The sequence below is a fragment of the Mus musculus genome, chromosome 13 (genome assembly GCF_000001635.26).
Source record: "Mus musculus strain C57BL/6J chromosome 13, GRCm38.p6 C57BL/6J".
Classification (NCBI taxonomy): domain Eukaryota; kingdom Metazoa; phylum Chordata; class Mammalia; order Rodentia; family Muridae; genus Mus; species Mus musculus.
Genome location: NC_000079.6, coordinates 108,168,752 through 108,192,163, shown reverse-complemented (window position 1 = coordinate 108,192,163; position 23,412 = coordinate 108,168,752). Strand labels below are relative to the sequence as shown.

General features: G+C 41.2%; 1 protein-coding gene across 9 annotated transcripts in view; it reads right to left on the bottom strand.

Moving 5' to 3' along the window:
- Positions 1 to 23,412, bottom strand: part of Ercc8 (excision repaiross-complementing rodent repair deficiency, complementation group 8) — a 42,494-nt gene that overhangs the window by 9,041 nt on the left and 10,041 nt on the right. For 2 of the 9 annotated variants that reach the window (XR_003950484.1, NR_155552.1), the window contains 9 exons: positions 22,673 to 22,796; positions 19,381 to 19,462; positions 18,104 to 18,172; positions 16,544 to 16,610; positions 16,258 to 16,359; positions 14,447 to 14,547; positions 13,468 to 13,592; positions 8,242 to 8,439; positions 4,884 to 4,967 (listed from right to left, as the gene is read on the bottom strand). Coding sequence is in view for 3 of the 9 variants with exons in the window: in NM_028042.4 (NP_082318.2) it covers positions 4,884 to 4,967; positions 8,242 to 8,439; positions 13,468 to 13,592; positions 14,447 to 14,547; positions 16,544 to 16,610; positions 18,104 to 18,172; positions 19,381 to 19,462; positions 22,673 to 22,796 (850 nt within the window). In the remaining 6 variants the exon portion in view is untranslated. Of the gene's footprint in view, positions 1 to 4,883; positions 4,968 to 8,241; positions 8,440 to 13,467; positions 13,593 to 14,446; positions 14,548 to 14,709; positions 14,843 to 16,257; positions 16,360 to 16,543; positions 16,611 to 18,103; positions 18,173 to 19,380; positions 19,463 to 22,672; positions 22,797 to 23,412 lie in introns of those variants that run through there. The other 7 variants (NM_028042.4, NM_001362403.1, XR_003950485.1 and 4 more) reach the window with 6 other exon arrangements.

Sequence of the window (23,412 nt, the reverse complement as noted above, 5' to 3'; positions counted from 1 at the left end):
ACACTTGTTGATTCTCATGATGACGGATTAATAGTGGTAATGCCTTACAGTTCAAATATGACTTCCATCAAGGATGATATATTAAACTGGGGGTGGTGGGACATGTCTGTAAACGTCCCACTCTGGAGCCTGACCATTTAACTGCTAAACTAGGTTGTTCAGAAAGGCTTTAAACTCAGAGGCACTGTACTTGAGCACGGGATGACAATTCTCTCCTGTCTTTAGACTTTTAACTCTGCCTTAGATCGCTACCAAAAATATCCTTGGGAAATAAAAGCCACACAAAGCTCATGTGTTCTACTTCCATTGTGAAAACCCAACGTATAATCTACTAATCATTTTAATTTCATTTGAAGATTCAACAGAAAAACAAATTTATATTTCACTATGAATTATTTTTCTTTAGTTATCTGAAACAAAAATAACCAAGATTTTTACATACTTGTGCATATATTTACTACTTACAGTTGTAAACAGAGACTTGGAACACATTACATTACAATACACTAGTCTACTGTATTGCTAAAACAATCACAACTAAAACAGCAGCTCAGAACTGCAATAAGAGCACTGCAGGCGGGTTTAACAGATACATAACTATTTGAGAGTCCCCGGCTTCGGTTTGCTCTACAACATCTCCTCCTAGTGGACGCCGAGTCTGTGCACGAACAACCCTCCCTCTACCTTGCCAGGTCTCTGGCTCTACAGATAGACCGTGCATGTTATGGGGATAATAAAGCTTGGGTTTAGAAGGTACCCAGCCCAGAACCAAAAAATAAGGCTTAAAACAGGGCATCCCAAAGTTTCAAGTATCTGGTGTTACTGGAAAGCCTCAGAATTTTCCATGTCAGCCAGTGATACAGCCATACAAGGACGAAGTAGAAACAGCCACTTCCTGTGCCAATGTCAAGGGAGCGGGGGCTGAATCTTGCGTTTTGTCCCAGGCTGTCTCAGTCCCCTGAGTGCTAAGGTTACAGCAATGAGTAAGCACACTCAGCTGGAAGTAAGATTCTAGAAAACAAGATTAAAACTGTAGTGTATCTTCCCTATACATCTCTGGCAGCGAAAGGTACTTAGGAGATAGATTGGCTTGAGTTGACCTTGGCCAATTAGAAAGTCTGGGTAAAACCAAACAGATAGATTCATTAGATATAATATACAGCCTGCCAATTAAAAAATGGAACTAGAGATCATAAAATGTGTTCCTGTCACCTAATCTAACGTCTTTTAATTTCTATAGGTAAAATTAAATTACTCCTTTAAAATTTGAGAGGCACCCCTCAGGCATCCTCCTTAGGCTCCAAGGGAAACCTAAGAACAACTTTGGCTTGACAACGTAACACATGCATTGAAAATGCCACAGTTGTCCCCTAGCTGACCTAGGGTTGCTGACACTCGGAGCAGGCAGTGTGTGCATGTCTATGTTCTTCTGTCTTTGTGTGTGCTGAGCCATAACACGGCCTCCTGGGAAATGGCAGTTACTCAGTTAACAGCTCAAGGAAAAACCTGAGTTAAATTATCCACATATGCAACCAGTTCTCTTTCCAACTGACTCTCTGTTGGGGTATACACACTCTACCTACACTCACTCATACGAACCTTTTAAAATAGCACTTTACATTAATGAGTTATTCAGATCCTAAAGTTGAAAATAGGAACAGTATATTCTATTTTATTTATTTACATTTTGTTTTTAAAGACAGGATTTTCTATGTAGTCCCAGCTGTCCCAGAACTTGCTCTGTAGATCAGGTTGACCTTGAACTCAAGAGATCTACCTGCCCCTGCCTCCCAAGTGCTGGAATTAAAGGCATAAACACCTGGCTTATCTTACTGTTTTTATAGAAAATATATTTTCAATAAAAATTAGTATTCCATTAAAGACAAAAATTATTTACATGTATGGCTATTTGTCTGTATGTATGCCTGCTCAGCACTAGCACGACTGGTGCCTGCAGATGAAGGCGGCATCAGACAAGCTGGAAGAGGAGTTACAGGTGACTGTGAGCCATACTGGGAATTGAATCTACGTCCTCTAGAAAGTGGCCAGCACTTTTAACTGACAAGCCATCTCTGGCTGGCAGTAGCATATTTGAGAAGATTAAGGCTTTATAGCTCTCACACTTAAACTTGTTGCATCTTTGTGAAACAGGGCTTCACTCTGTTGGCCAGTATTGGCCTTGGTCTCAGTGCCCCGCCCCCGCCTCAGAAGCACTTGGTCACAAGCCTGTGCCCCACACGTGTTCCTATTTGTTTTCATTTTCCATATGTAAGAGTTGCTTAAGATGAGACGTCCAGGGGCTGGAGAGATGGCTCAGTGGTTAAGAGCACTGACTGCTCTTCCAGAGGTCCTGAGTTCAAATCCCAGCAACCACATGGTGGCTCACAACCATCTGTAACAAGATCTGACTCCCTCTTCTGGAGTGTCTGAAGACAGCTACAGTGTACTTATATATATATTAAATAAATAAATCTTTAAAAAAAAAAAAAGATGAGACGTCCAAACTATCACCACAGCCATTTAATTTTCTTCTAAAATTCTCACCTCTGTGTGATTATCACAGTAGCTTTATTTTTAATTGTCTTTATGATTTTAATTTGGCAAATGGTTGTTATACTTCCCAACATGACCCACAGTTGTAAGTTATTATTTATATATATATATAATTAATATACACACATATACACATATATATACACATACATACACACATTTATATATAAATATATATATATATATATATATATATATATATATAGAGAGAGAGAGAGAGAGAGAGAGAGTGTCTTCAAAAGCAGGACAAAATAATTAAATAAAAATGCAAAATAAGTGTCTAAATCAAACTATTCATAGTCCAGTCATCCAAAGAGGCTGTATGCTGAAAACAATCAAGCCAACTGAGACATGTGAGGAGACCTGGACACACTTATTTGGCTTTGGCTGGTGGCGTAAGGATTTATGAATGTGCCTTTCTCTGTTCACCTAGTTTAAGGACCAAAGGAAATAATTTCCAGGACTAACACTGTCTGTACTGGTAGCAATTCAGATAGAAACTGTATTTGGCCAATAGCTTCTCGTGTCTATCAGGGTTATTTACTACCCAGGGAAAGCTCTGTTTCTGGTGTCTTCTGACATGGCCCCCTTTTTATAAAGGAACTAAGGATATGGAAAAGTATTTCAGAATATCAGACTTGCTTTATTAGTCATTTTCTTCCATTTCTATTCGAGTTGCTTTGATTTACCTACAGGGCTTGCTCCATTTCTCCATCAAAAAAAAAAAAAAACCCACAAAAAACAAAAAACAAAAAGCAAAAAACCACCACCACCACCACCAAAAAAAACCTATACCAAGTCATTTCATTCATATTTTTCTCTTTGACCTTAGGAAAAATGTGGATGTTTAACACCACTTTCCAGAAAAATTCCTGAAAGAGATGACATCTTAGACATGTTAAATTACATAGCAAAATTCATGTTCAAAGAGCATCACCCTTAAGCCTGCTTCTGTCACTCAATGCCGGTTAGTTTACAGCAGGACAGCAGGCAATTCTCCTACTGCTCACCAGGAAAAGGTCCCTAAGATATCACACTAGTGCTCAGTTTGCAAACACTACTTTGTCATGCCACCTCTTTTTGTAATGTAAAGTGAGACAGGTCACTGTCTCAGGACAGGGCTCGGGCCTTTTCCCTCTGTGTAACACTTTCATCTAAGGCTTTTTATTCACACTGTCATATTATCCTAGGTAGGCTCTGAGGTTGCAGACCCAAGTGTGAACTGATGGAATCTGACATGTGAACAGACAGATTTTAAAACATGATGTACCATAACTCAAAAGTTAACTCCAGCTCTTTCCTGCCATCCAGACTGGGGAAGATCCAGTTACTTGAGGCAGGGTCATAGCTGACAGGCAAGCACAAGCATCCAGGAGGCCACGGTAATGCCGGATGCATGTGTCACTGCGGGATCAGGAAGTGGTGTGGCATCACCACTCAGGAGGAACCAGGACTGCCCACGTGTCAGCCTTGTTAAACTGTGGATCCTGCCAGTGAACAGACATGGGCAACTGCTGCCAACCTGCACCCCCTGTTCCAGATGTAGTGCAGAGTCCTGGGAAGGGGACAGTTCCCTAAGCAAGCCTCCTTGCTATAAAGCCCACACTCTTCAGAGCAGCGGAGCAGGAGAAGATTCACTGCATCTGGCACTTGTGTCCTGGTGGCTTGAAGCCATACAGGAAGCAAGCAAACAATAACCAAAGGAGGTACTTTAGGGACACTTCTAGGAAGCTACCCTAAAACTAGTTAGAAATATGAACAACTTTTGAGAATAAATTTATATTGATGAGGTTTAAAATAATCAACAGAAACAGTTAAACATTTAGACTATGACTTATAAATTACAGAATGGTATAGCATTAAAAATGTTTCCAAATAGTAGATGGGCATGGTGGTGCACACCTCTGATCCCAGCCCTCAGGAGGCAAGGCCAGGCAGATCTCTGAGTTCGAGGCTAGCCTGGACTACAGAGTAAGTTCTAGGACAGCCAGGGCTATACAGCGAAATCCTGTCTCAACAAACAACAAAAAAGTTTTCAAATAGTTACTAATGACATGAATGGGGGTACTATAGCATGTCAATGAGAGAAGACTCTAAGTTATATATGATGAATTAACTATTACCTTAAAAACAGTAAATAAAGCCTTCACCAATTAAAATTGAAAACGATATGTTCTTTTAATATTTTTCTAAATTTTTACAGATGTATGAAAATAAATTATCTGTTCAATAGGAAAATTGCAAGAGCTGTTTTTACAGTTTCTCCCACATAAATAAGACACTAATCCTCATATAGAAAGCACTGCACACTAGGTAAAAACACCACTTACTTCATCGTCATCATCAGGAACTGGCTCATAGGAAGGTGGTACCCAAGCAAGAATATTGCAGTCCCTGCTTCCACTGTAAAGTTCCTGTGATATAGAAAACAAAGACTGATCAATCGAAAGCTGAAATGAGCTCTATCAAGTTTTGAAGTGATTAGATTAAGCAGGTTAGTTACGTTAGGTTAGATTAATTCCACTAATTTCTATTCATTAAACAAAGTATGATGGCCTTCACTTTCTTAAAAATGTGATACCTTTAAATTTTGTGCATGATGTTGGCATAACTTTACAAAAATGCTACAAAGCCTTTGGCTATATCCTGAGATTTCATACCAATCTGTGCCTTCTATAGATGAGAGTATCAACTGCCCTACTGGAATCTTCTTAGGAATAGCTGATATAATATGAAGCTTTATTTTATACTTTAAAATAGTACCAAGATGTGTCAGAGCTTACAAGCAAGTGAGAAAATCCCACAGAAATCCAATGCTTTAGTTAGTTCTGTCAATATTTATAAGCATATTTTAAGTGTTAGAGAAAGTAAACTGTATGATAGCTTCTCTTTGGCAAAAACCGAGGCACCTACAATAAAGACTCCAATGAAGAAACCACAAGTTTCTGTGAAAAAACCCCATTGACTTACAGCTGTCTACCTGGCTGCTCTTCATTAGAGCTTCAAGTCCCAACCCTGTCTGCTAAGACACTTACTGACAGGAAGGACCCATGGGCTGATGCAGTTGTGTCAATATCTTTATAGACAGACTGTCGCTCTCTACTGAGCAACACTCACTCCCTTCCCAAACTAAACCAAAAGCATTCTGATAACACAGTAAGGTAAAGACATGCATTTGGTTGGGAGTGGTGTCATAGGACTACACCCAGCACTTGGGTAGTGGAGGCAGAAGGTCGGGAGTATGAGATTATTCTTGTCTACATAGCAAGTCTGGGTCCCGCCTGGTTTATAGGAGACCCTGTTCCAAAAACCAAAGCAGAACAAAACATCAGAACACAGGCAGAGCATTTTACAGGTGACAGCCCATACCAGAGGTCTGGCTGCTCAGGAACTGAGAGCAATTTCTGTCTCAGAATAGTTTTTCTTTTTCTTTTTCTTTTTCTTTTTCTTTTTCTTTTCCTTTCTCTCTCTCTCTCTCTCTCTCTCTCTCTCTCTCTCTCTCTCTCTCTCTCTCTCTCTCTCTCCTCTCTTTCTTGCTTTTGAGATAAGGTTTCATATTATAGCTCAAGCTAGCTTCGAACTTACTATGTAACCCAGGCTAACTTTGAATTCTTGACAATAATCCAGTGTTTGGGTTACCACACCTAGCTTAATAGGCAATGTTTGTTCACCTATTTATTTATTTATTTTATACACACACACACACACACACACACACACACACACACAATATTATATGTGTGTGTGTGCATGTATGAATGTCTTGCCTGTATGCATGTATGTGAACCATGTGTGTACATGATACCTCAGAGACCAGAAGAGGGCGTCAGATTGCCTGAAACCAGAGTTAGGGACGCTTAGGAACTGACATGTAAGTGCTAGGAAATGAACCCAGGTCCCCTCTCTGTCAGAGTAGCAAATGCTTTTAACTGCTGAGTCATCTCTCCAGCTCACCCTTGCTGTAATTTTAACTGAATCTTAGCCCTCTCTGCCTAGAAGCTTCTGCCTAGAAGAAAGTTGTACTTACAGCCAGAGCGTCTTATTTAGAATTGTGGTTGTCTCAGAAGGACTGTTTTCTTTGACCCTTCAGATGACCATGCACTGTTAACATCAACTTATAAGTTTGGGGTCAGTCATATTATATCTCTGGTACTTTAGAATTCTTTTCTCAGAAAAAAAAATCAACTACTATATCATTATACTGACTAGTCAGAAAAGATACTGGCTTCAGAGTTGGCGAAGGCTCCTTGGGAGCCCCCTTGAAGATGCTGTACAGAGCTACTGTGGAGTTGCTAAAGAGTTCTAAGAAAAAGTCAAAAGAGGTAACTGGTATAGTAGCGATTTACCAGCTATCAGGATATATCATCAATCATATATTTTAACAAAACAAAACAACCCAAAACATACACAGATAGAGCCCATGCTGAGGCCAGGAAAATGAATAAGCAGGCTGTTATGGATGCACAAGGAACTGAGTTCAAGTCCTCAGAACCCTGTAAAAAAGCTAAGTGTGGTGACACACACTGGTAAGCAGGCAATGGGTGTCAGGGGATGAGACAGAAGACTGCTAGGGACAGTTGATGGCCAGCCCAGCTTCAGGTTTAGTGACACATCCTGTCTCAATGAACCAGGGCAGAGTGACAGAGCATCTGATGACCAGCCCTGGCTTCTATGCATGTACATAGGCATGTGCACATGTACACACATGTGAATACATACCACATACATATACCAAGACCAGAAAGCCTGATTCATAGTTAATATGAAGGGGAAAAGCAAGGATGTTAGAGCCACAGAGAAACACCTCAGTTGTGCCTATGAGGGCATTTCCAGAAAGGTTTATTTGCTGAGGGAACACCAGCCTGGCCGTGGGTGGGATCATCCGTAAGCTGGCGTCCTAGGCGGAATGGGAAGGAGAAAGCAAGCACATCGACGACCAACCAGTCATCGTTCTCCTGCTTCCTGACTGGGCACAGAGACCAGCTTGGGTATCCACTGCACGGGCTCCCCTCCTTGCGTCACAAACTGTCTATCTCCTAAGCAGAAGCCCAAATAAACCCTTCTCGCATTAAATTGCTTCTGGTCATGCATTTGGCCACATTAACAAGAAAATTAACGAATGTAAGTAATTAAGAGATTTTGTGGGGCTGCTAATGTGGCTCAGTGGGTAAAGCCACACTTGCTGCTATGCCAGATGACGGAGTTTGATCCCAGGACCCCAAAGATGGAAGGAGAGAATCGATTCCTGTAAGTTGTCCTCTGCACATATACAATGGTATGCGCCCTCCCACACACAAATGAATAAATGAAACTATGTCAGTTGTGTCAATTAAAAGGTAGACTTTTACTAATCATTTCAGTATCTAGCCACTATAAAAGAATACTTATATCAGCATCTGGCAGATTTTCAATGGTTAAATGGAGTTCATATTCAAAGGGAAGACAATTTAATCCCAATCAATTGCATGGTATTATACTGACTCATTTATACTTCCGCCTGAGATTTAGGCTGCCCTAATCTCTATTAAAGAAGTACTAGCTCAAAGGTGGATTGACGGTATCATACATACTTCAGAATGATTACAAGTGTGTAACACGAGAGAATAGAACAACTTCCTGTTTTACACTCTGAGAGTCTGGCAATCCCGCCATCTAAGCACTATAAATTCTCCGAAGTATCACTCTTACCTGGAAATTAGGCTGGAACACACAGCAGTCGACGCTTTTGTAATGTCCCTTGAGCATGGCGAGCCGCTCTCCCGAGTGGACTGCGTACACAGCGATGGTGCTGCCGTGGGGAACAAACACAAACTCTGAGCTGCAGCCACAGGAGACAGCGAACTGCAGCCCTTTCCTGCTGTCATTACACACCTTCCCATAGTTCACCTGCAGGATTGAATTATAGTGTTACTCACCACTAAAGCCTGAGCTATAACGGCAACAAAGACAGAAACAAACACTTCCTTCATTTATTATGGCATTCAATAGAGAGGGCCTTTAAATGTAAAAAAACAGCATCTTAATAAAAACTAGGGCCAATGATACACATGTACATTTTATATCTGAGGAAACAGAAATTGTAAATAAACCCACAAGGGACATAGGATGCAACAAAGACAAACTTGAAGAATCATTTTCCACTGTCAAACTCTTTAGAGCTTGCTTGCTTTTCTTCCTTCCTTCCTTCCTTCCTTCTTTCTTTCTCTCTCTCTCTCTCTCTCTCTCTCTCTTTCTTTCTTTCTCCTTTCCTTTCCTTTCCTTTTTCCTTTCCCCTTTCCTTTCCTTTCCTTTCCTTTCCTTTCCTTTCCTTTCCTTTCCTTTTTCCTTTCCCCTTTCCTTTCCTTTCCTTTCCTTTCCTTTCCTTTCCTTTCCTTTCCTTTTTCCTTTTTCCTTTCCCTTTCCCTTTCCTTTCCTTCCTCCCTCCTTCCCTCCCTTTTCACCTTTTCTCAGGGTCTCATGTGTACGCATTACTGCATTTCCCACCTTTGGTTTGACTAAAACTTTAAGAAACATTCAATTCTGGTAAAGAGTAAGGAGAACATGTTATTGGTGTCATATTTTGGCTGTTTCTTCAAGAAGGGACAATGGCTGATTATAAAACAAACTAGGAAGGAAGCTGTCCCTTTGGTTGTTGCCCTGTTCCTAAGAATGTGCCGTGATACAACCCACACTGTAACCCGACCATCGCAGCCACTCAAGTGTGCAGGTGAACGCGATCAACACGGCTGCAGAGCCTTCACTTCTCTCAGAACTAACTCACTGAACAAGAAAGACATCCTCACTTCTTGGGGATTTACTTGAAGGAAACAATTAAGCATCAGAGAGTCCTATGCCCAGGGGACTCTCTGCATCGCAGCGGCAACCAACTCGTGTTAACTCGCAGGAGCTCGTGCCTCAGCCACCCTGTGCTAGCAGGTCCATTCAAAGCTGAACTTGGGCTCTGCAATCTAGGTGTTAGAGGTTCTCCCAGACTTAACCTCTAAACTTCATTCTTCTCATCTGCTAAGTGGAAATGATGCTATTTACCACAGTGTTATTGTAAAACTACAGGGGAAGTCCTGCACAGGATAGCATCTGGGAAATGAGGGGAGCCAGCTACATAAGATTCATTCATTCCACGTTAGGAAGAACACCCTTCCACTTCCACAGACAGCCAGGATGGATGGACCATGTAACTATGGGGAGGCATGGCTCCGGAAGCTAGAGAGGGCCTAAGTGGGGAAGGGCCTTAGGAGTGAGGGGAGAGCAGAACACACATGATATGAAATTAGGAGAGGATTACTGGTGGTTAAAATGAGAAGAGGGAAAGGAACAGGAGAGGAGGGAGCTGGGTTAAAGAACACAAAGGCTGTATGGAAAAGCCCTATGGAGACTAAACTTCTATTAAAGAAGTTTGAACATAGGTACCATGCATGGATAATGCCTCCCACAGAAAACACAGGTAAGTGAAAATCTTGCCAGACATGGGTTACTTCCTGTGATGGTTTATATATGCTTGGCACCATTAGAAGATGTAACCTTGTTGGATTAGGTGTGCCACTGTGGGTGTGGGCTTAAGACCCTTACCCTAGCTGCCTAGGAGTCAGTCTTCCACTAGCAGCCTTCAGATGAAGCTGTAGAACTCTCAGCTCTGCCTGCACCATGCCTGCCTGGATGCTGCCATGTTCCACCTTGATGATAATGGATTGAACCTCTGAACCTGTAAGCCTGCCTCAATTAAATGTTGTCCTTAGAAGGGTTATCTTGGTCATGGTGTCTGTTTACAGCAGTAAAACCCTCATACAGAAGTTGGTACCAGGGACTGGGGTATTGCTGTGATAGGCCTGACCATGCTTTTATTTAGAGGAATGTAGATTTTGGAACTTTGGATTTGGAAAGCAGGGGAATGCTTTAAATTGGGCGGGCTTAATGGGCTATCCTAGTAGGAATATGGAAGACTTTGTTACTGAGAGTGATTTGAATTGTATGGACCTGGCCGAAGAAGTTTCACTGGAGAATTTCAATATGAGGCCTAAAAACTGTTTTTGTGGTGTTTTGGTGAAGAATGTGGCTACTTTTTGCCTTTGTCTGAAAAGTCTGCCAAGGTGAAGAGACTCAGATTAACTGCACTGACAAAGGAAGTCTCAGAAACACCAAGCATAGAGTGTGTTCTCTGGTTAAATCTCATGAAGAATGTTTTGAATAAGCATAGCAAGTTTAGAAAGCAAAGACATAAAATATATGGTTCCAGTATTAAAGGGGCACCAGGAAGTGAAATAGAACTGAATCCTATGTTCTAGGAGATAACAGATTAAGGAACTTTGTGGCAAGATCCTACCCAACTAAATTTAGATCCAGGCATGGTGGTACATACCTTTAGTCCCAAGAGATAAAGCCAAGCAGATCTCTGAGCTCAAGGCCAGCCTGGGACAGAGCAAGTTATACATAAAAAGCTTAAATCAAGTGTGGTGGGACACACTTTTAATACCAGGAGACAGGTATGTAGTTGTCTGAGTACAAGATCAATCTACAGAGCAAGATCCAGGCGAGCTAAGCTTAGGTAGGGAAGGAGTCGGAAAAGAGGAAGCTAGTGGCAATGTATTAGGACAAGGGAAAGAGGCAGAACTGCCAGACAGCCAGAGTGCAGACAACAGGCGAAGGCATTCAGTTAGAACAATAGGAAAGGTTGGAATTATAAGTGGAAGACTTCCACTGGGAGGAGCCATAACAGGATAGAGTAACTAATCAGAGGTGAGCCTCGCAGTGACACTGGAATACACAGGAAAAAGAAACCACGGAGAAATTAACAGCTCTGTGGTACTAATGAACAAAGATCAGAGGCTCAGTTCCCTGACACATCCACCACAATATGACAGATAAGGCCAGTAACTGAACAGCACCAATACCTACTTTGAATTCTTTTTGTTATTGTTGCTGTTGCCAAACCTGTCTCCTTGTGAACTTTCCCTGCAGGAATTTGCTCCAACTTTAAGGCACGGTCTCCAAGTTTTAGTCTACAAACCACGGGGAGATTGTGTCACGAATCATTAAGGATCTGTTAATGTTTGTGTGAGGAGGAAACTTTTAAAAAATTCTATTTCTATGTATTGTTATTTAAAAGGTAAATTATTAAGCTTTAAAAAGATTAGTATGTAGACACAATGTTTGTATGTAATTATAATTAAAGAAATATTGGAAATTTGTACCTATACATATTTTCATAAGGCAAAAACTCTGCCCTCTATTTGGTATCTCAGTATTACTTTTTAAACTTTGTAATTCTTTTTTAGGCAGACAATATCCATGATTTACAAAATCATGACAGTAAAACTGAAAAGAATATTAAGTAAATCACCCAATACCCGAAACATTACTAAATGGCGGGAGTAGAATTTGGTTTCTGATTTGACAAGACCTTTACAAATATAAAGGCAGGGTTTCTCCTCAGAGTTTACTTTTCTGGGATCGATTTCTCATGCCTCTTCAAGTATTCTGGGATCGATTTCTCACGCCTCTTCAAGTGTCATTTCTCAGTTAGCACTGCTCTCTTTTTATGAATAACTTACTTTGAGAATGTCTATTAAAAATTCTGTGATCCATTCTAAACTTATATTCTTAATAGCAAACCCCTAAGGCAGGAGTACCATCTTTATAGAGGCAAAAACAGAATAAGCCTTCTTAACCATGGACACATGTCCAGTGCCGTCTGTGTTCGTCACATTAAGCGTGGACACAGTGTGACCTGCCACTTCTCTACTGAAAGACCTCTCCTAGGCCTCACCCGGGCCTCCAAGGCTCAGCTCGCTGGCAGCCTGTACTTCCTGTTACTGTTTGTGGATTTCAGCGTGAGAGTTCCCCGCTGTCCCCACAGGACCCATGATGCTGCCATAGTCTTTGAGTGCTTTTTCCTTCCTTTCCCTAGATTAAGTCGCTGGTGGCTCAACTCTTCTTTTCTTCTGGGTCAATCAAGCCTTTCATGACTGCCCTATGAGACCCAGGTACTAACTTCCTAGTAGCTTCTCTTTTACTGAGTTTTTCCTGAGATAGGGTCTTGTTAGGTAGCCTGGGCTGGCTCTGAACTCTCTAGGTAGTCCAGTCTTGCCCCTGAGACCCACCTGAGTGTAGACACACAGCAGGCTCTTCCTTTCTCCACAGTTTCACTTTATGCTCATCTACTGACTGATCTTTTTTTTAAACTCCTTCCTAGAATGGAAGCTTCCTAAGATAAAACAGGTTTTTCTATGCTTTGTCTATTGCTGTATGATTATTGCTTGGCAAATAAGTAAAAGCTGGATACATACTTATTAAAAGAAGATAAGGAGAAAGGAGAAGTCTGATTTAGGACATGATATAACACAAGGAAGAGAAGAGTCTAAAGTATGAAGCCAACACCCGCAGATCTACCCTGAGAGACAGAAAACCACTCCACATTGATTATGGGAGGCTGGGGAGTGCAGCTTGGTGGCAGAGTGCTTGCCTGGCAGGCACAAGCCTCTGGGTCTGAGGTCATCATCACAGACACAAGCGACTCCATACAGCATAGAAATACTAGTATTTATGTAAGTAATCAGAGTGACCCTCTCAAGAATTTTAGAGAAAATGAATAGCTAGAATGAATGGGTAAAAAAGGGATGTGATTAGCTGTACAATTTGACTGTTGGTAACTCATCCGGATTAGAAGTTTTCAATGTTTTAATTAGAAGCATGAGGTACAAACACTTGCACTTCACCAGTGCTGCAGTAGGAGTGGAGCATGGCAGGCGTGCCAGGAGGGGTGGCTTGCCTTGACTTGAGAATATGTCGTTCACATCTAAAGCATCTTTCTAAACTATGTTAAGAGCTGTGATTCAAAGGCAAGAAATGAAGTCACATCCATAGCAAAGTAGAAAGTGTACATCACAATCACCCACTGAAAGGCCCTCTGAAGTCCCTTACCAGGGTGTTGTCCCCGCTGGAGCTATTCCAGAGGCGCATTCGGTTGTCTGTGCCAATGGTGAGCAGGTGAAGGCCGTCACTTGTAAAACATAAGCCGTTAACTTTCCCATTGTGAGCAGTGTTTGCTGCAATGAAAACACATTTGGCTTATGTTTTTCTGTATTAAGCATATATCTAAACACATTAAAGAATAACTAGTGAGTTACTTTAACTATAATTTGAACACCCTTAAATTAACCAACCTTTACATTATGTGAACACAGTAAGCGGCATTCAAAGAACCATGAATACAAAGGAAAAGGAAAGGCAAAGAAACTTGCTAAGTATAATTTTTTCCAGTAAGTAAATGGTATTAAATTAAATTAACTGTACAGTTCAATATCAGAACTTTAAACACCTTTGACCCTTCTATATAGTTCCCTCCAAACTCGAAATCATTTGTCATATTAAACATCTGTAATTGCGGTGCCGGCCTGGACTCCCATCCCTAGGAAAGCAGAGGGAACTTCCCGCTGTACCCTGACACACTTCTAGTCCAGATGAAGTGCGTGCTACCACCCAGGAATTAAATCCCCCAGAAACACAGCCGAGCTGCAATGTCACATGGACTGCACCTAACTTCCACTCATCACAACTTGCAGTTTTTATGGTGACAAAACATCATTATTTCTTTAATCTATTGTAACTTTCTGTGTAATATAGGATTTGCATAGTTGGCTTTAAAGGAAAAATATTTGCAAACCAAGTTACACAGAAGTTACGTTTGCAACTCTGGAGGAAAAAGCAATCCCCAGTTATTTGTATCTTGGGAGAAAGAAAACCATAATTAAATTTGATTCACAAACTGATTTCTGGTAAATGCCATTTACAAAAATCAGTTTTTAATTTGTCAATATGCATATTTATTATTTGATTTCAATGAAAAGAAAGCCCACCATAAGAAGCACTACTGTATTTCTCTTCCTATGGTCCTCATTACCTGATTCAGCAGCTTGTGACTTTTTCCCATTATGCTGGTCAAGAGTAAGCAAGCATCCTGACGCTCTTCTCACATCCCATAATTTTACTCTACTGTCAGCACTGAGGGAAAGCAGAAGTCGTATATTGACATACATAGCTACGATAATAATTCCACTCTTTACTTTGCCAACTTGACCACCGTGGATTCACTCTATTAGCACAAATATATTCCTACAGTTGTACTGGATTATTTTCAACAAATATTCAACACTGGCCACTCACCAATACAGAAAATATCAAAACAGTAGCAAAGAGAGGTAATCTTTCTTATCAGACTCAAGGACAAAGTTCTGCTTTTCTCCAGGGTCTTATCCCGCTACTTATGGCACACTTTCTCTTATTTCTCAATTGCCATCTAGAAAATCAAGCAGTTAAGGAATCTCATTGTTTAAACATTTATTTATTTAGCATCAATTTGTTTTTTCTTTAATTTTTTATAGAAGTTTGAAAATAAGGTACATAATGAAGACAATCTATTTTCATTTCCTTTGTGGTCAAATCCATCTTTAATATCTTCTAGAAGCTAGACACTTCACTTTCTTTCAAGTGAAATAACGAAGGAACAGACAGAACATGTGTCAATTTCTCCTCTAAAAATCCCCTGATAATAACATGTGCTCCCAGTCAGACTCACTCAATCCATCCTGTCTCTATAAAGACTATAATAATATTCTATAAAAACTATTTTACATTTATCTACATGTGCACATGTATGTTGGGGTACATACGTGTGCATGTGTGTACAAGAATACAAGGAAAAGTATCAGAGGACAACTTATGTGAGCTTGTATTCTCCTCTCTGGCGGCTTGGCAGAGAGCATCTTCCCCTGCCATCTTGCCTGACCTATTTGCCTTTTGATACCTACAATCCAGCTGTCACTGTCCCTCAGTAATCACACTTTGACCTCCTCGGGTCACTGACCCCTCCTACAGGTTTTTGTGTATGTGATCTTCTTTCCTTTTAGCAGGGCTTCCACAGCTTCCATATGTTGAGGTACATACAACATAAATCCTTTGTCTGCATCGTGTGATGCTTAGATTTCTGTGGCTGGGTATAGCTGTAGTCTATTTCTTGAACTGAGCACAGCTGTCCAGCGGTCCTATGTACTGTAACTAGCCATTCTCCCATAGCCTATCATTCCGAATCTTTACAAGCTCACCTCCAATCCATACCCCCCCCCCCCCCCCCCCGCCACACACACTACCACATACACACTGTTTAACTTCACGGAGAGCAAGCAGTCCTGCTCTCTCCCTGTACTAGTGCCTGAAGGTCTGTAGGCAGTGATCTTTCCTTCTACAGACTGTCTGCTTTCTGAAGTTGCTATCAACCTGTGTCTGTAGTATAGTACTTGGAACAGGTAGTAGCCATTAAATACTAACAAATCAATCAATGGATAGATGGGTACTTTATATCAGAGCAAAAATTCTGGGTTAAAGAAACTACTCTTAAGTGTGTACTGTTATACTTCCATGTAGGAAAACAACACAATTGTGTTACTAGCCTTGTGAGCTGATTCATGTCACTAGAGAGTCTCTTGCTTTCTCTGGGCTCTGAACTGTGAATGCCTTCAAGACGGATATCATGCAAAGGAGGGCACTGAGCAGACAGTTCACAGATAGAGCCTGCAGCCTGCAGCCTGCAGCCTGCAGCCTGCAGCCTGCAGCACGAGGGTGAGGGCTTGAGCACAGGTTCCCTGAAAAGCCAGCTGCAGCTGTGTGCTTCTGTAACTCCAGAGCTGGGCAGAGGAGAACAAGGCAGCCGCCTACCTAAACTGATGCGCTCAAGGCTCAGTGGAGAGCTTCTGAATAAATCCAGTGGAGGACGACAACCCCAGTGTCAGCCGCTGGCTTACACTCATACATGTGCACCTGCACACATACAAAAGATGCAAAGGATATTTTCTTGACTGATATGAATTGAAATTTATTACTTAATGTTTCATTTTCAGGTACTAACTATATATGACAAAATCTGTATCTTATGAAAATGCAATCTCTCAAATTGCTTCTAATTACTAATATTAAGAGTAAAGCCAAATAAATTGCACTTTACCTTGCTGTTGCCAAGATATAGTCATGGCGTGGTGACCAGGAAACTGCCAAGATTTCCTGTCTGTGACCTGCAAGCACGAGTGAAAGAAGTATTTTACAAAACAAAACAGAGTAGGAAGGCAATAATTTTGCCTGACTCAGAAAACAGCAAGCATAAATTGTAGTGAATGGATATGATCATGTCTTAAACTTGCAGTGTCTTCGTTTAAAGACTGATGTGAGGTTTCTGGGAAGTTTTTAATCAAAGACTTTTAATGGAAAAGGACCTGACTAGCTTCTGCTTTGGGAAAAATACAATTACTACTTTGGATAAAGCAGTCCACATCACTGAGGTGTAATACACGGCAATAAAAATTAAGTATTTTAAAGAAATAAGAATATTTTATGGTTTCTTATAAAACTGTAACAGAAAAAAAGAAAAAGCTTAACTGAAAAAAGCATGTTAACAGCTGTTTCTAAAATACTGAGATGATGGGGGCTAGAGAGATGGCTCAGGGGTTAAGAGCACCGACCTCTCTTCCGAAGGTCCTGAGTTCAAATCCCAGCAACCACATGGTGGCTCACAACCATCCATAACGAGATCTGACGCCCTCTTCTGGAGTGTCTGAAGACAGCTACAATGTACTTTCACATAACAAATAAATAAATATTAAAAAAAAGACTGAGATGACAAATTCATAGAATAGTTTTACCTAATGGAACTATTCAAATCAGACATTTCATCTGCCTAGCTTTTTAATCAACTGAAATTGATGATAATGATATAAAAAATGCTACCCACTGGGCTGCAGGATTGGTTAATGGTTAAGAGTCTTGTTTTTCTTGCAGAGGACTAGGGGTTGATTCCCAGCAACCACAAGGCAGTTCGAAACTCTAACTCCAGTCCCAGGGAAGCTGACACCCTCTTCTGACCTCCGAGGGAACCAGGCACACTTGTGGTGCACATACATATATGCAGGGAAACACTCATATACATTAAATTATTAAATAAACCTTAAAAAAAAAGGGTATTCATTCCATCAAGTTTTTCTGGTATATTTATTATGTTTCTCAGAGACAGATAAAAATGTGCATTTCTGAGTTTCATTCTAACATGACATTGTTTGGAATTAGATGAAGCAATACGGATAACAGTTAATGAAGTGATTACATTAATTAATGTCCTTGCCCAGAGCACGGCTTCATCACTTTCTCCCTAACCTTACTGAGGAGAAGAGCTTCCTCGCTAGCCACACTCTTCATGACCCGAGTCTCTTTCCTCGTTTAATGGTTTTCATGTAGAAACAGCCGGGGCTCCGAGCTGCATTTCCTATTTCCCCTGCCTCTGAGTTCCTCTGAGCTCCCCTTGCAGTCACTGCTCATAGAAAAGTCTCAACAGCGCAGTTTTACAAGAATAATGCACAGAAGGACCTTGATCTCTCTGTTGACTTAACAACTAGCACAGAATGCACCAGTCACGTCATTTACAAAGAACACATTGTTAGCAACGCTTCTTCTTACTAAACACTTTACTGTTTAGTAAAAGTAGTAGTTGTTCCATATTTAAAAAAAGAAAAAATACCCTGTAGAATGTGAGAACAGGATCCAGACTTTAAGTCACAAAGTTGTACCTTGGGTCCTCTTGTTCCAACTGTTAAAGAAAAAAAAGTAAAAGTTTTTATATAATATTTATTATACATTATAAAAAAGGTCTCAGCAAATTACCACTAAGAATCACACCATTTTCAGCCCGCCTATACAGAACTAGAAAAGGCATGCCATAATACACTTACAAACATGCAAACCGTCTGTCTCTACTGGCTATGGCCGAGACATGGACCTGTGTCTGCACTTCACTCACAGGAGGCCTGTGCTCCACTGCCTATTCTCATCCTACAACAGAACAGTCCGTGCAGGTTGTAGGGCTGCGCAGAGACACTGAGAAGTGACTACAGTGAAGTGTCACAGGGGAGCCTCCATCAGCATTCCAACGTATGTATTGTTCTTTGCCATGTTATCACATGAAACCATTCAAGTTCAACAGCAGTTTCCCCAAGCTAATGCTATTGCTATCCCTCCAATTGGTAGAAACAGCATCCTAGCAACTTGAGGATCAGTTAGTGTCTGGCTCTTAGAGATGAAGCAGCTGCTTGATGTCCAGCTGTAGGATGAAAACTCAGGCCAGGTGGTTCACGCAGTACTCAGGACTAATGGAGTCCTGGGACCAGACACCTAATATTAGGTTAACAGTTTTTCTTTATACATGAATGTTTTGTTGTTATTGCAGGATTCATATAAAAACCTATTTGCTTTCCATAACAATATTAAAGAGAAAGAAGTTTTCCTTTTATGTGCTGAATAGGAAAAAGTATCAAATTTAAAAAATACATTTATGTAGTGTGTGTGTGTGTGTGTGTGTGTGTGTGTGTGTGTGTGATAGGACGTGCTGAGAGCAGAGGACAACTTGCTGGAGTCAGTCTGTCCTACCACGTGTGTTCCAGGAATCACGTTCTAGGTACCAAGCTTGGCAGCAAACAGCCCTACGCACTGAGGAATCTCGCCAGAACAAGTTGCCATCTTTTGTTCATATAAAAATACCTGAAAGATAAGTGATTTAAAAGGACTCCTCAGAGAACAGACGCAGGCTCTCTGGAAGAGCAAAGCAAAAGGAAAGGAGAAAGGGGCGAGAGATCTGGTCTCTCCCAGTCTTTGGGTCCCAGTCATTAGCATGTGCGGCCTACCCTAGGATACAGTGGTGAAAGTAATCTTTACCTGGGCTAAGGTTTTTCTGGGTTAACATAACTCACTCTAAAATGGGAGAGTTTTCCATAAGCTAAAAGGCAAAGGATGTGCACTCACCTGCTACCAGACAGTGCTTGGTGGCTGCTGGGGACATGTGATGACTGTAAACTGTTTCCTCAAAATTAAACACATCTGCAGCCTGTTAATCAAGACACAATCAAAAACAAAATAAAACAAAACCCAAACAAAACCATAAAAGCCAAAGCAAGAATTCTCCTTCCCACATCTTAAACGTATTCTTAATTGACTGACAGCAATTTATCATCTAAAACATGACAAATCCCGGAAGTTAAGGCAAGACAAGCAAGCCTCTGGCTTACCATTCCTCTCTATCAGGCTAGCATCTCCAGCAATGAGTTAGCTAGCTCTGTCTCTCAGAGCCACCCGGCCTCAGTTTTCATCCCATGATGCCAATCAAATGACCTTGACATCATAAATGACAGCTATCTGTAACCACACTATCTCCTTTGGGCTTTCTTCACCAACTACCCTAGAACTCGGTTACAAGCTCCCGAAATCCCAGCATTCCTTCCTGTCCACTTCTCCTCTCCAGCTTGGACTGTAAAGTCCAACACATCCAACACCACTCTCTCTGTTTGTTGCTATCCTCTTTGTCAAGACCTCTACTCCAAAGCCATAAAGTCTCTCTTTTTTTAGTCTACTGCCACACTGATGTACAAAAGGGCTGGCAAGCTTTTTCTGCAGTTTCAATGAGCAAAGACAGTCAGACATCTCTGCTATTGTAGTGTCAAAGCAGTTAGCAACTAATGAAGATGCCTGCATTTTATTTATTTTATATATATGTGAGTACACTGTAGTCATCTTCAGACACAACAGAAGGTGGTATGCCTATTACAGATGGTTGTGAGCCACCATGTGGTTGCTGGAAATTGAACTCAGGACCTCTGGAGGAGCAGTAAGTGCTCTTAACTGCTGAGCCATCTCTCCAGCCCCAATGTCTGTATACTTAATATTACTTTATTTACAAGACACCCTGAGTCAGACTTGCCTATACCACAGCTTACTCTTGGTCAGTCTCTGCTTTACTCAGGAAAACCCTGCAGTTAGCAGACTGGTCTCAGTAGAAGAGCACTCACTGCAGATAGACTACAGTAAGGACTGCCAGCCCACAGTGCAGAGTCTCACTAACTAGTTGTCTGCAATATCCTGCTGCATTTCCAGCTCTCTTCACTGTTCACAAATATCCTTACTCAATCACAACAGGTGATCAGATCTTTTAGTTCAAAGAGAAAATAAAAGCCACTGAATCAGAAATCTCCCAATGTCTTATGCAGCATTCAGTCATTCTTGCTTACGTTTTCTGCTCTTCATTTCCATCATGGAAAAACAGTCTTTGCCCATTTCACAAGCAATCTCTCTGCTTGTGTTCAGATCCCCTAAACACTGTGGCCAACTTCAATCACAGGTTACCCATGGGTTAATCTAACTACTATCCTTTCTGGCTCATTCTCAGCAGCACTGAAAGTTAAATCCTCTTCATCTTAATATCAATCCCCAAGACAAAATAATGAAATACCACCCCTCAGCTTTTTTCCCTCTTCTTCATATCTAATTTAGCAATCTTTAATTACCACTTCTTTTTAAAATAATTTCATTAATTTTATGTGCATTGGTGTTTTGCCTGCATTCATGTCTGTGTGAGGGTGCCAGACCGTCCTGGAATTATACTTACAGACTATAGTGAGATACCATGTGGTTGCTGGGAATTGAACCCGAGTCCTCTGGAACAGCAGCCAGTGCTCTTAACCGCTGAGCCATCTCACCAGGACCCATTTACCATTTCTTAACTCACTGCAATCTTAGCTTTGTTTCATTATTCTTCTTTACACTTCTTTACTCTTTCGCTGTCACTGATAGCCTTGTTACTCTATCTGGTTTGTCAGCTAGGAAGCTGACCGATCTCGTTCACCCCACTGTCCTTTAAAGTCTTTTTCCTGTTAAGTGAAATGGAAATTTTCCGCAACCTTCTCCTTTCTGTCACTTTGCCGGGTTTGTTGCCAGTTCTTTTGTGCTGTAACCTGGTCATTCTTGGCGTCCTGTTCTGTGTGAGCTTCCTCTCTGCAGCCGAATGCTCCTGACTCACAAACCGGCACTGTCAGCGTATGCTCACTCCACAATCAGATCCAAACACACCAGTCCCTGGACTATTTCCAGACGCTTGTCCTGCAAACCCTTAGGTCGTAATAAACTCCCTAACTCCCACTCCAGAACCAGGAACCATTCTTGTGTGTTTGTCTGTTGCTGTTGCTCCAAGACAGGGTCTTGCTCTATAGCCCAGGCTGGCCTCACAAGAAGTACAGGCTGGCTTCAAACACATGACTCTCCTGCCTTAGCCTCCCAAATGCTAGAATTACAGGCATATAGACCATGACCCACTGCTACTCTGTGTCTTAAAAGCTATCCAAGTCCTGCTGTCTCCATCTCTTGCTGTATATAAAAATGACAAGAATGCAACATTTATGAAGTTGAAGTTACTTTCTAGATCTTTCTGGTCTCTGAGAACCAGCCTATAGAGTTCTAGATTCCTTATCAGCTCTGCAAACCCTTTAAACAGAACTTTGCTGGTTTTGCCAATGCAGGATTGGCTGGATCTCAAGATACCCCACTGTGGTTCAAACAGGAAGTTCATGACACACATTTAATCTTTACCACATATGTTGGGTTTTGTTTTGTTGGTTTCTGGTATGTGTGTGTGTGTGTGTGTGTGGGTGTGTGTGTGTTTGAGAAAGGGTCTTGCTACATAACTCTGGCAGGCACAGAATACAGGACCATGAGAAACAACTCTGAAGCGATGGATGTCACATTCCTATAGAGAGGTATTACAGGTATGTAGGTAGAAAGCTGAGAGAAAGGAGTAGTACTGAAAAATTTCTCTAATTCTCATCTAATACTCATATCTGCTATCTATATTTTTACTATACTTTAAAAACGTTCTTTTCCTGCAAGCTTTTAGATCAAGAGGGGGAAAGTCTAATTCTCGTCCTTAGCTCACAGTTTTCAAATAACGAAGGTATTTGCTAAGGTTCTGTGTGTTGGTTATGTGCTAGGCACTGTGCTAGATTATTTCATGGATGATGGCACCATTCTAGAAGGTGCCATCTTGCCCTCATTTCAGACAAGGGCAAAGAGATACAGGGTTCTTTGTCATTTGCCCATTGTCACAGAGTTAATCCGCAGAAGTTAGTTAACCAGGGTATAACTCTCCTTAACTATACTGTTTTCCTATCTGACACTCAGAACATCTTAGCAAAAGACCATCCAATACAGTTGAAGGCTCAGTTTTCCATTATCCTGCAGAGTAATTTGGAAAGGTTGTTAATGTTCTTACCTGCAATGTGTTTGTATCCCACACTTTCAGAGTTTTATCAAATGAGCTGGATGTGAACATGCCAGTGTCATGAGGATACCACTGAACAGTCTCCACGCTGTATTTGTGAACATCGGGATGGCTTCTACAAAACAGCAATCAAGATTTAGAGTCTTCAAATCTTGGGGGAATTTCAAATATATTATTATGAAAAAAAAAGCAGGCTATGGGAAGAAGATATGGATTTCTACAGTAGGATCACACATCCTTGTTTTAGCTGCTCTGAAGGGAAGAGAGGATATCTAGGCATCTCCAAATTTGGTACCCATTCCGAGCTGTGGAGGCTTGCCTTTTCCTGAGGCACATCATGTGGGATATGCTCACTATACTGCATTCAGTGTGTGTCTGTGTGCGTGTGTATGTGTGGCCAACTACAGTGGGTTTCCTTCATCTTGGAGGTGGTAGTGGTTTTCTGTACCGGTGTGGGATTTTCCTTTCTCAATTATCATTATTAGAACTGTGGACTGTTCCACACACTGCCATGGGATTCCACACAACAGTATTTACCCACAGTTGGGTGAAGACAGACAGGTGGACAGCAGTTCATAAACACCTTTGTTCTTTTCAGCTAAGAATTCAAACTCTACCTGGTTGCAGGGAGCCTCTGTTTTGTACCTACTTTCTGTTATAGAAAGTGAGAGACCCTCGACATTGTCTTTTCCTCATCCTTGGCTAAGGCAATCCAATGGCAAAGCTGTGTG